This window comes from Lepus europaeus, chromosome 7, assembly GCF_033115175.1.
Source record: "Lepus europaeus isolate LE1 chromosome 7, mLepTim1.pri, whole genome shotgun sequence".
NCBI lineage: Eukaryota > Metazoa > Chordata > Mammalia > Lagomorpha > Leporidae > Lepus > Lepus europaeus.
In genome coordinates, this window is record NC_084833.1 from 8,808,248 (window position 1) to 8,820,947 (window position 12,700).

A 12,700-nucleotide genomic window follows, 5' to 3' on the forward strand; every position below is an offset into this window, starting at 1 on the left:
GGCAGGGGCAGGGGCAGGGGCAGGGGCAGCTACAGGGCTCAGGTTGCTTTCTCTCCTTCGCTCAATAAACATCTGTCAAGCATCTCTTCTGGGTTAGTCCTGTGTGTCACTCTTCCTTTTCCTGGAAAGCTCTTTTTTTTTTTTAAATTATTATTATTATTATTTGAAAGCCAGCACTACAGAGAGGGAGAGACATAGATCTTCCATCCTCTGCTTCCCTCTCTAGAAGGCTGCAGTGGCCAGGGCTGGGCCAGGCTGAAGCCAGGGGCCAGGAGCTTCTTTTAGGTCTCCCACATAGGTGGCACTTGCTTTACCTGGGCCATTAACAGGGAACTGGACTGGAAGTGGAGCAGCTGTGACACAAGCTGATGCCCATGTGGGGCGCCGGCGTGGCAGGCAGCAGCTTTACCCGCTGTGCCACAATGTTCGGCCCCTCCCGGGCAGAGTTGGCTGCAGGTGAGTGGCTTTCTCATCACTTGTTTTTCACAGCAATGCAACATATCTGCTGCCCCCAGATGCCTGGGGAGCTGAGAGAACCATAGCATGTTCTCTCCTTCTCCTCCTCCTTCTTCCCACTCTCCCTTGTTCCTCTTTTTCCTCTTGACTAGTCTAAATGCATGCAATCTCATTTTTAGCATGTCAATCAATATACTTCTTCAGGCACATGGTCTTTCAGTTTCCCACCACTGGGGTGCAGTCTGAAATTCCTGTCTGCAGTGGTAGACATTAACAGATCACTTTTTTTTAGCTGGTTAATATTTAACATTGAACAGCATTCATATAATTGCAAAATAATCAGGCTTTGAAGATTGTCAAGCAAGAAGTAAATGCAGTTCAGATGGATTTGTGATTTAGGATGATCTGCTTCCATAAACTGATTTCATCTTCATTCTGAAGAACAAGAAAGAACAACGGGACAGGACACATTTCAAACTTTTTGAAATTTTGGTTAGAATGTCCTGCCTGAGTGTATGAATTTTGCAAATGTGTTGGACAGAGAGTACTGCGTGGGTGGTGGGCAGAGGGAACTGTAGGACCACTTGATTATCGACATGGCCCTGCCTGGCTGTAGAGACGTGGAATAAAAAGGGTTTTGGGTCTCATCCTATCCAATTGTCCTCAGTATCCATGGGGAATTGGTTCCAGGACCCCCTCCGACACCAAAACCCTCGGATGATCAAGTCTCCTTTGAAATGGTGTCTGTACACCTCCTCTTGTGTGCTTTAAGTCATCTCTAGGGTGGGTGCTTGGCACAACAACTGAAGTCACCACGTGGGACGCCTGCATCCTGTATCAGAATGCCTGGTTCAGTTCCTGGCTACTCCATGTCCCGGCTGCTCCACTTCCTATCCATCTCCCTGCTAATGCGCCTGGGAAACCAGCAGATGATGTCCCAAGTCCTTGGGCCCCTGCACCCACGTGGGAGATACGGAAGAAGCTCCTGGCTCCTGGCTTTGGTCTGGCCCAGCCCTGGCCGTTGTGGCCATTTGGGAAATGAACCAGTGGCTGGACGATCTCTCTGTGTCTTCTTCTGTCCCTCTACCTTTCAACAAATAAATAATCTTTTTTTTTTTTTAAAGGCAGAGTTACAGAGAGAGACAGAGACAGACACAGAGACAGAAACAGAGATCTTCCATCTGCTGGTTCACTTCCCAAGTGGCTGGGGAAGTTGGGGCTGGGCCACCAGGCCCAAGCAAGCTCCATCTGGGTCTCCCACATGGATGCAGGGACCCAGGCACTTGGGACATATTCTGCTGGCTTCCCAGGCACATTAGCAAGAAGTTGGATCGGAAGTGGAGCAGCCAGTACTTGAACCAGTGCTCATACGGGTTGCCAGTGTTGTAGGCAATATCTTAGCCCACTGCACCTAATGCCAGCTCCTCCCTTGAATATTTTTGATCTGCTGTTGATTGACTCTGTGGATGCAGGACCTGCAGAGCTCAATGTGCTAAACGTACTGTCCATACTGGCTTCAGCTTTTCCATTAGAAGCTCAGAAAATAGGGTCCTGGGGCCAGTGCTGTGGTGTAGCAGGTTAAGCTGCTGCCTGCGGCGCTGGCATCCCATATGGGCTCCAGTTTGAGTCCCAGCTGCTCCACTTCCAATCCAACTCCCTGCTAATTCTCCTGGGAAAGCAGCGGAAGACAGCCCAAGTGTTTTGTCCCTGCTATCCATGTGGGAGACCTGGAAGAAGCTCCTGGCTTTGACCTGGCCCAGCCCAGCTGTTGTGGCCATTTGGGGAGTGAAACAGTGGTGAGAAGATCTCTCTCTCTCTGTCTCTCCCTCTCTCTCTCTGTAAGTCTGCCTTTCAAATAAATAAAAATCTTTTAAAAAATACAGATATGTTTCCAGCAGTGCAAGGATCAGGAGGGATGGAGAAGGGTTTTTCAGGGGACTTTGGGAAGACGAGGCACTGCTGTCAGTCAAGATATATTTTATTTATTTATTTGAGTGACAGAAGGACAGGGAGAAACAGAGATGCATAGACAGAGGGAGCTCCCATCTGCTTTTCACTCCCCAGATGCCTGGAACAGCTGGGCCTGGGTCAAGGCAGGAACTCAAGCCAAGTCTCCCGCACGGGTGGCAGGGGCTCAGGCACATGAACCATCACCACTGCCCCACAGGGTCTGCGACAGCAGGAAGCTGGAGTCCGGAGTCAGAACCCAGCTCTCTAATGCAGCAGGCTGGTGTCTTAACCACTAGGCTAAATGCCACCCCTGTGGAATTTTTTTAGGCAGTAAGATTTGTTCCAGCAGCCATAGGCCACTAGTTTAGAGGCTGTTTGCCGTATTTTAGGCCACAGATGGTGGAGGCCTGGCGGTGGCAGTAGGGTAGAGAGAAGGGGACAAATTCAAGATAAACAGAAGGATTTAGAGACTCACGGATGTAGGCCTGCCCCTGTACTGATGCCCTGTGGCCTGTTCCTTGTCCATCCCTCCTGGGGAGCCGCTGATCAGCTCTCCACCCTGTCCTAAAGTGAGGGGTACCTGCTCTGGGACAGGGGAACGAGGCCATCCTATAGGAAGCTGAAGAGCTGTGTGCCTTGTGGTTACACAGAGCGGCTGGGTGCCATGAGCACTTAACTGCAGATACAATATGTTTTTAAAGATTCATTTATTTACTTGAAAGGGAGAGAGAGAGAGAGAGAGAGAGAGAGAGAGAGAGAGGAATCTTTCATTTGCTTGGTCATTCCCCAAATGGCTACAATGGCCAGGGCAGATCTGGGCCAAAGCCAGGAGCTTCTTCCAGGTCTCCCACATGGGTGGCAGGGGCCCAAGCTCTTGGGCCATCTTCTGCTGCTTTCCCAGGCACACTAGCAGGGAGGTGGATTGGAAGTGGACCAATCGGGACACAAATGGGCACTGAATAGGATGCAGGTGTTGCAGGAGGAGGCTTTCCCTGCTGCCCCACAACACCAGCCCCAGCTGCGGCTATCTTCCGAGTTAACTGGACTTTTGTGATGGGAAGGCTGGGAATCCACTCACTTGACAGAGGGACAAATGTGAGGTCCAAATTCCTGGCTTGTCAATTCCGGAACTGGAAACCACACTGACTTAGCTGAATCTATTGTCAGGATTTTTTTTTTTTTTTTTTTGCATGGACCACGGTTTTATAATTTGAGTTTGTTCATGGAAATGTGTTGGGTGGCTAGCTGCCGATGACTCACCCCCACATTACTCCCACGTGGCCATCGGTGGATTCTGCAGGCGCTGGGGAGGAAAATGCCCTAATTGCACGTTTCGGAATGCACTGTCTGTGTGGTTCCATCATCAGCCAGAAGCTTCCTTATCAACTCTCTGAAGCCATTGGAGCGGCCATCGCCCTGCGGTGAATTACTATCCACAAATCCCCTGGTATTCACAAACAGCAAGCATGCCTTGCATCAGCCATAAACTGGAGGCGATTGCATCCACATCATCTTGATAAAGTTGGTGAGGGCTGGTTTTGCTTCCTCTTCCTGCCTGGTGAGTCACACATAGCTTTTTTGCCAGGCCAGCCGCGGCCATCTCACGTACAGCACTGTAGCCTTCCCACCCGACAGTTCACCCAGGCCCCACGCGGACACGCAGAGGGACAGCCCTCGGATTTGTCCAGCATTTGGTAGTTTCCATTCCTCCTTGGCTTTCGGCGAGAGTGAAGCTCCTTTGCGTGCAAGGGATGAGGAGTAACAGGCACTTTTCAAAAGCAATTTCACCCAGATTTAATTTTCTTGACAACGGGATCAAGAAGCATGGTCTTTTCTCCTTTGAGCTTCCCAGAGGCAGGAAGACTCTAAAACTGGTGGAGTGCTTGAAATACATTTCTTATTGTCTGTCTTTGTTTGCTTTGTGGAAACACCATTTTAAGTTTTTTCTGCACTCAGTTTGTGCTTACGACTGCCCGATTGCAGGAAGCTCATACTGGTCTCTGTTTTAGACTTTGGCATAGTGATGCCAAATGACTAAGGCTGATTATATTAATATACTTATATATTTATATATATATATATTTTTAATTAAACTTTTATTTAATGAATATAAATTTCCAAAGTATAGCTTATGGGTTACAATGGCTTCCCCCCTCCCATAACTTCCCTCCCGCCCGCTACCCTCCCCTTTCCCGCTCCCTTTCCCCTTCCATTCATGTAAAGATTCATTTTCAATTCTCTTTGTATACTTTATATAGTAAAAATATAATACATCAGTGGACACTTTTTTCCCCTTCTCTTCCTCCTCTTTTTAAAAAAACTATTTATTTATCTATTTGAAAGGCAGAGTTACAGAGAAAGAGAGATTTTCCATCCACTGATTCATTCCCCAAATGGCTGCAATGGCCAGGGGTAGGCCAGGAGCTTGGAACTCCACCTGGGTCTTCCACATGGGTACCGGGGCTCAACTACTTGGGTCAACCTCTACTGCTTTCCCAGGCACAATGGCAGGGAGCTGGATTGCACGTGGAGCAGCTGGGACTCGAACACGTGCTTGCGAGGCAGGGGGCAGCTCAACCTGCTGTGCCACACCCATGCTCACCCTCCCTCTTCTTCAAACATAAAACCATTCTTCGTCCATGCAGAAAACGGGCCAGGCCTGGGCTTGGCCTGCCAGCTGTAGTCTGTGGCCGGGTGCCGTGCTCGCAGTGTGCTTAACTCGGGAGTAACCGCATGCAGACAGAGCCCACCGAACACCCCCAGCTTGCTCCTGCGTCCCCCCAGCTCGCGTCCTTCTGCCCCTGAGAGCAGTCTTTGCACTCAGCTCCTCTGCACCTCAGGTGCTTTTCTGAGAGCTGACAGCCGGCACATTCCTGCGGCCGCCTGCACCCCCGCAGGCGGTCTAATTGCGCGCACTTCCTTCTATCCTCGGATACCTGCCGCGTATTTGCCCTCTTGGGCTGGGAATGGCTAATTAAAATTCTGAACATTTTATGGCCCTGGATCCTTATCCGCCTGAACAACACTCACCTAGGCCAAGGTCTGTGCTGATGAGGACCCCGCTGCGGGTCCTGGCGGGGAGTCGGGCAGCCCTGGATCCTTATCCGCCTGAACAACACTCACCTAGGCCAAGGTCTGTGCTGATGAGGACCCCGCTGCGGGTCCTGGCGGGGAGTCGGGCAGGCCCCGCCAGGGTTTGCTTCGCCCTCCGCCCACTGCCCTGACCTGCCTCGGAATTTTTACTGTCCCGGTCCCTCCTGGGCGCAGACAGCGCCGGGCGGGCGTGGCGGGTTACAGCCCCTGTGCACAGAGTGTGTTGCGGGGGTGGGCGGCTGTTGCCGCCGGTTCCCCGGCTCCAGAGTCGTGCCACAGGGAGTCCACGCCTGCAGGGCTGGACCCGGGGCCTGCGCTCTGGAATCCCGGCTGCGTCGGCAGAATAAAGGAGAAATTGTGCACACACTGGCCAGGGAGTCAGCAATCGATAAAGGCTCTCAGGTTGTCTCCGCTTGGAGACTCCACCAGCCCGGCAGGGACGGGCCAAAGGTCGGCCCTGCCAGCTGCCCTTCTGGGCCAGCGCAGATTCGAGTCCCCTGTGGGAACATTCCGGAATCGCAGCTAATTCCAACGGGGCTGATTCACGCCTGGAAGACTCCAACCCGCCCCCTGTGTTTCCTCAGAATTCGCATGGAGAAAAATCTTCAAAAATAAAATTCAGAGATCCTATGGCGGACAGAAGTTGCTGAGAAGACGGCCAGGGTCCTGCGGCTGCCCCGCGGACGGGCCCGCGCCTCCCGCCGGCAGGGTTAGAGGCGGCGTGGCCCACACTGCCCCCTGGTGGCCACGGGGCGCGGGGCGCGGCCCCCGGCCGACCACGTAGCTTCCCCAGGGCGGGGACTGCAGGGCTGGCGCTCCCGCCTGGGCCGCCTCCTTCCCAAGGCCTTTCCATCCCCGCCACGCCTCTGCCCCAGGCCGACAGCCGGGGCCGGGGAGGCTCTGTGTTTCTTAAAATTTTTTAATTTTTATTTTTTTAATTTTTAAATTTTTTGACAGGCAGAGACGCCTGTTTAGGAGAACTTTTTTTTTTTTTTTAAAGAAAGTTTATTATTGATTTAAAGTTTTATTTATTTGAAAGAATTACAGAGAACGAGAGGCAGAGGCAGGAAGAGAGAGAGAGAGAGAGAGAGAGAGAGAGAGAGAATCTTCCATCCTCTTGTTCACTCCCCAAATGGTTACAAAAGCAAGGCAAAGCCAGGAGCCTGGAGCCTGGAACTCAACCTGAGTCTCACTCATGGGTTTCAGGGACCCATGCACCTGGGCCATCTTCTGCTGCTTTCCCAGGCGCATTATCTGGATCGGAAGCCGAGCAGATGGGACAGGAACCTGCACTTGGATTTAGGGTGCCTGCATTGCTGGCATTGTGGGTGCTGGTTTAACCGGCTGCACTACCACACCGGGCCCCTGAATGTCAGGTTTTGTGTTGAAAGCACTGGGAGCTTTGCAGGATAGAGTGGGCAGCTCCGAGAGGTTGCGTGGGCTGGGTGTGTGGAGAAGGCACTGCAGGGCACTGGAGTCCAGCTGGGGTTGTACAGGCAGAGATGGGCGGTTCTGTCGGTGGACTTGGAGGGAGTGGAGGGTGCCAAAGCCCTTCAGAGGTCACCTCGCACACTGGAAGCTGAATGGTCAAGGGTGGCCCTTAGGACCCTGCCCCTAGCGCCCCCAGCTGGAGGATGGAGATAGAGCTCCTGGATTAGGCCCAGACCTGGGCGGGTGGTGTTTGAGACGTAGGTGGTAGAATGTAAGGGGAGGGGGCTTGGCTTTTTGGGTGGCCAATGGCAGAAACCTAGAGGAAAGGACTTTGGAAAGCGTCAGAGTTTCCTCGTGGGGTCCAAGGGCAGGCTCCGCCGCCTTCCTGGGGTCCTGGCTACCCTTCCCCCCCAGGTGCACGCCTCTCCCCCTCAAGCAGGAAAATAAGAACTCAGGACGATGGATGTGAGATGCTTGCAGTTTATTGAAAGCAAAGGCTGGCTGGGTTGGGTGGGTGGGGGGACCCAAGGGGCCAGGGGCAGCAGCAGGGGCTTCAGCAGGTGGAAATCTCTGGCTTCTCAGTCCGCAGGGCCTCGGATTCCTCCATCCTACATACACAGTGGGCTCTTGACTATTTTTTCCTGAAAAAGAGAAATAAAAGCCCCAGTGAGGCTGCAGGTGAGGCAAAGATGTGGAGACACAAACATCAATGTCAGTGGAGATGTCCAGTAAACTCTGGGAGGAATGATGGTTGTAAGGGCATTTTTTTTTTCTTCTTCTCAAAAAGCCATTTTAGAAACGGGTAAGGGGAAATGCCTGGAGAGGTGGCTGTGCCCGTGAGGACATTGGTACTACGGGGACGTTGGTATTGCAAGTCTTTTCTCTGGGTTAGGAAAGGGTCTCAGCGTGGGATGAGACCACAGCTGAGGGGCTTGGGAAGCCACTTGTAGGTGGCGTGGGCAACAGGCGCTGGTTACCGTGAGCTTTATGATGTTCTCTCTGGTCGTCTGGGGCAGGGTGTCCAACACCTTCTTCATCTGCATCCCTGCGTCTTTCATGGCGTCGTCAGGTTGGAATTCCTTCAGGGATGTCTCGTAACTGGAGGGCGTGCCCAGGAGGAGGTTTTCAATGACGTGGGCAAATCCCGGGCAGATGTCTGCAGATGCTGAGAACAGAGCAGGAGAAGCCCGGGAACCAGGGGCGCACAGCCAGGCTCGTCAGTCAGTTTGAGACTGGACAGCTTTTCATGGACGGGGAGGGGGAATCGGCTCTGCTGGTGCTCTGAGCGCTGGGTGAATTCTCTCTAGGTTACAGCTGGTGTTTTTGCGGTTGGCCTGAGCCTTCCCTGGACTTCCTGGGCTGGCGTGGGCCAGGGTGCCATTTGTTCTTTATGCTCATGTTCTGGGTGGAGTCTTGATAATAGAAGCTGCTGAGCTGATTTTTAATGCAGGGTGGGGCTGGGAAGAGGCCACTGAGAGCTTTGGTTCCTACCAGGACCTTGCCTGTCATCTGTGGTCCGTGGTGGTCAGAGCCATGTGTCACTGAGGGGATGTGGCAAAGCCAGGCTGGGGCTGGTACCAGCCCAGCATGGGGCTCCCCACCTGGCACGGGACAGGTGTGCACACGTGAGTGGTGGGCCTTGTGGTTCGCTCAGCTCGACACAGACCAACCACTTGTGAGTGTTTCTCAGGTCCCTGCCCTGAGGTTGGGGGGACACTCACCATTCCCCACCTCTATTTGCCTCCATCTTCCCATGAAGTCTCAAATCCCTGTCTTTGAATTCTCTGCTTCGTGTGCCAGCTCAACGTCTGCTCTCAGACTGGAGGCCCTACTCAGGGTGGCCATTCCAAACCACACCCTCTCCAGAGCTCAGATCCACCTTGCAACTTACTATGCCCTCAGGAGTTACTTGATCTTACAAAGTGCTAAGTAAGTAGCTCAGTTTTTATCATCTGTAAAATGGGCATGATGTCCCCTCCTCATGAGGTTGTAAGAAGGAAAAGACGGCCGGCGCCGTGGCTCACTAGGCTAATCCTCCGCCTTGCGGCGCCGGCACACCGGGTTCTAGTCCTGGTCGGGGCACCGATCCTGTTCCGGTTGCCTCTCTTCCAGGCCAGCTCTCTGCTGTGGCCAGGGAGTGCAGTGGAGGATGGCCCAAGTCCTTGGGCCCTGCACCCCATGGGAGACCAGGAGAAACACCTGGCTCCTGCCATCGGATCAGCGCGGTGCGCCGGCCGCAGTGCGCCTACCGCGGCGGCCATTGGAGGGTGAACCAACGGCAAAGGAAGACCTTTCTCTCTGTCTCTCTCTCACTGTCCACTCTGCCTGTCAAAAAAAAAAAAAAAAGAAAGAAAAGAGGTGTACGTCAAAGGGTTAAGAATAGACGTTATTACATGTGTGCACACAAAAGTACATGAATGGGTGTTGTGTCCCTGATCCACCCCTTAAAGGGTTTCAGTCCAGGGTCCAGGGCTGGTGCTGTGGCATTGTAGGCTAAGCCTCCGCCTGCAGCACCAGCATTCCGTATGGATGTCAGCTCATGTCCGGCAGCTCCTCTTCCGATCCAGCTCTCTGCTTATGGCCTGGGAAAGCAGTGGAAAACTGCCCAAGTGTTTGGGCCCCTATACCTACGTAGGAGACCCAGAAAAAGCTCCTGGCTCCTGGCTTTGGATCGGCCCAGCTCTGCCACTGCGGCCAACTGGGGAGTGAACCAGCAGATGGAAGATTCTCTCTCTCTGTCTCTCCCTCTCTCTGTAACTCTACCTCTCAAATAAATAAAATATTTTTTAATAAAAGAGGGGGGGTGTGTGGTTCAGTCCTGTCCTCCTGAGTCACCACCTCTATACTCGGCACCCAGACTTTCTAATTCATACATTTCAGCCCCAAATGATGTCATTTCCCACCGGAGAAACAAGTAACGCTCTCTGCCAAGCAGTTGTTCCCGCTCCCTCTCGGTTTGGTTTTTCCAATCCCCCAGGGTCGTCAAACTCACATCTAGGAGTTGTGTGAAACTTTCCGTTGGGGTTTGTTGATGAAAACAACAACAATAACAACAGCAACAGCATTTTCGGATGGGAGTGGAAGAGGCTGATGCAGAGTGAAGAGCCGAGTTAGGGAACCTCCTTCCCAAATGGCGGGGCGCTCGGAGGGAGATGTGAGCCCTCCCCTCTTCTCCGCTGCCTCCCTCCCTGCTTTCTCCTTTCCCATTCCTTTCCTCCTAGCAACAGCAGCAGCCACTTGGAGACTCGCAGCCCTTTTCGCAGAGAACAGAATTGTTTAGAAAACTGCACTCTGGGCTGGCATTGTCCCAAAGGGAAGATCCTTTTTCTGGAATTGTCCTTTACGCCCAGACCGGGAAGCTGTGCCTTGGCTTGGGTTTCTTTTGGGGGTGTCCATCTCTGCAGCTCCCCTTTCCGGCCCTGTGGCTGCCAGAGTCGGGCGGAGACCCCAGTGGTCCCTGGGCATCTTGGGGTCTGCACGAGTCTGGGCTTTGAGAGACTGTGTTCTTCTCCCACTTGCTGTTGCACTGTTCACCCGCAGGGGCCTCCTCCCTCCCTCCAGCCTGTCCTGTTGCCCGGAACGCGGAGGTTGTTGGATGTGGAAGAGGGCATCCTTTCTGGTTTCCTTACAGCCGCAGGGCCCTCCCCAAGTTCTCAACGTGGGATCGCTCACCAGACCCCATTTTCCGAAAGCCCACGTTCTCAGGCCCTGCCAGCTGCTGCAGGGAGGGCACAGGCAGCTCACCCCTTCCTCCGAGCAGAAGTGGGTGGTGGAGAGGGTTGTGTGGGGGAAAGGGACGCTGGGCACTCACCAGGGCTGCAGAGGAGAGCCAGGGTGACCAGGGCGAGGGTGATGGTGAGCTTCATGGTGGCAGAATGGGAAGGCTCGGGGCTGGCTCTGGATCCAGTGATCTTGGGGGAGACAGCCGTCAGGTGCCTTTTTGTATTCTCCGGGCAGTGCCCAGATAGAAGAGGGCAGGGCCTGGGCTCCACTTACTTGACTGCAATATTTACTTGGGCATTGGCTTGGTGGGATAAGTAAACATTCCCTTTTCTCAATCCAGTTTCCGTCCCTATTGAAACTGAACTCACACAATGGGTCCCTCGGGGGGAGGGAGAGCCCGGAGTCTTGTGTGTGGGGGGAGGTGGCAAGGGGTGCCCGCACCCGAGGGCGTGGTGACCTGGCCACCTGCGGCTTCCTTTTGAACCAGGGCATTGGGGCAGCCCAGACCAACAGAAGCAAGCATGTGTCCTGTCACCCCAGGAGAAGCTGAGGTCCAAGTGGCCGAGACAGGACAGGAGCACCCAGGATCCTGCGGCTGCACTGGGCTCCTCTGCTTCCCCCCTCCAAGGAAGGTGGCTGGACGTTGAGCCATGAAGGTCACTGGGTTCAGAGCATTGCTGTGGTCAGACCTGGAGGACACCCTGGCCTGAACACGTGGACGGAAAAAGGACTTCCCCAGAGCACCCACCGAAGACCCAAACCCCATACCTGGCCGAGCCAATGCCCTGCCCGGGCTGGGTCTGCTGTGGCCTAGAAATGCCCTCAAGCTCTGCCCTTCCAAGGGCCTCTTCGATGGGCACCTGCAGTCCTTATCACCCTGACCTCCTAATGGCCTTGACCCTCTTGGCCGTTTCCTCCTTCAGCCATTCTCTCCCCTGCTTTCCCACGGCTCGGTTCTTTTCCTGTTTTCCCTCGCTGACCATTTCTTCTTGTTCTCTTCAGATGTTTGCTCGTCCCTGACCGTTTTTGAGTGGTGGTGGTTCCCAGGCTTTGACCTCAGCCCTGCTCTTGCCTCTGCTGGCCGCGCCTCGTGCTTTCTCTCGTCTCCAACGCCCAGGCCTTTAACGCCTGGCTTGACCTTGTGGACTCAACGCCTGCTTGGCCTCTGGCCTCCCACTTTGCCTTCCTCTGACCTTCTCTGTAAGGTCATCGAGATGATCTTTCCAAAACCCACTGGTCATGTTGTTCTTCTCTTTGAAACTCTTTCTCCAGCAGGATGAGATAACTCAGGTGTAATTTACACGGCTCTTACCCACTGGCCCCTGCCTACCATTTGAGCTTCAGTCATTGGCTCCCCTGCATGGTGGTTTAACCTGATCTTACCAATATTTAGGAATATTTCATGTATTTTTCATACTTTTCTACCTTTGCACAAGCTAAGACTTATGCCTAGAACAAACATTTCCTGCCATGTCTGCTTCTCCCAGTCTTATTTGTATTTCAAAGCTCAATCACATATCCAACCATCCACCCATTCAATAAATGCTGAGCACCTACTGTGTGCCGGGCACTGTGCTGGGAGTGGGACATTGGGGTGGATGTGGGGGAGGCACTGCTTGGAGAGCCTGTGAGAACTATGGTCAGCAGAGAGCCTCACACTTGCCAGCCACCCCAGCTGCAGAGAACTGTTTGGTCAAGGTCACACCCTTCCTAGGGCTGCTCCTAACTGGTGGCCCAACAGGAAGATGACACAAAAAAGCCTGGGTGTTTCGGCACCAGGTGGACACCTTCAGGGGTCTCTGCCTGGTTGGCTAAGATTTTGCTGAGCCTGTGTCACACTGTAGTTTTCCCCTGTGCCCAGTCTGCTTCCGCCTCCTTGCTTCACAGGGGCTGACCCCTTCCTAATAACAGCTGTGCACCCAAAACTTCATTTCAGCATCTGTGTTCCCGACAGGGATGTAGTGATGGCCGAATCAAACCCAAACCCCTGCCACCATGAAGCTCCACTTTGAGGGGGTGGGGGAGACAGACAAGCAAAGGACTAAGC

At 53.5% G+C, this 12,700-nt stretch overlaps 1 protein-coding gene across 1 annotated transcript; it reads right to left on the minus strand.

Moving 5' to 3' along the window:
* Positions 1 to 7,437: 7,437 nt before the first annotated feature.
* Positions 7,438 to 10,872, minus strand: SCGB1A1 (secretoglobin family 1A member 1). The gene is made up of 3 exons (XM_062197829.1): positions 10,742 to 10,872; positions 7,908 to 8,095; positions 7,438 to 7,571 (listed from the first exon to the last, which is right to left on the minus strand). Exons 1-3 carry the CDS (start codon positions 10,794 to 10,796, stop codon positions 7,539 to 7,541), a joined length of 276 nt encoding a protein of 91 aa, XP_062053813.1. The 5' UTR covers positions 10,797 to 10,872; the 3' UTR covers positions 7,438 to 7,538.
* Positions 10,873 to 12,700: the final 1,828 nt, after the last annotated feature.

Excerpts from the sequence above, each read along its gene's own strand:
- SCGB1A1 (XM_062197829.1), bottom strand. The coding sequence starts at position 10,796 with ATGAAGCTCACCATCACCCTCGCCCTGGTCACCCTGGCTCTCCTCTGC. Across the intron at positions 8,096-10,741 it reads GGCTCTCCTCTGCAGCCCTG|CATCTGCAGACATCTGCCCG; the intron begins GTGAGTGCCCAG and ends CTCTGTTCTCAG. Across the intron at positions 7,572-7,907 it reads AGAACATCATAAAGCTCACG|GAAAAAATAGTCAAGAGCCC; the intron begins GTAACCAGCGCC and ends TCTCTTTTTCAG.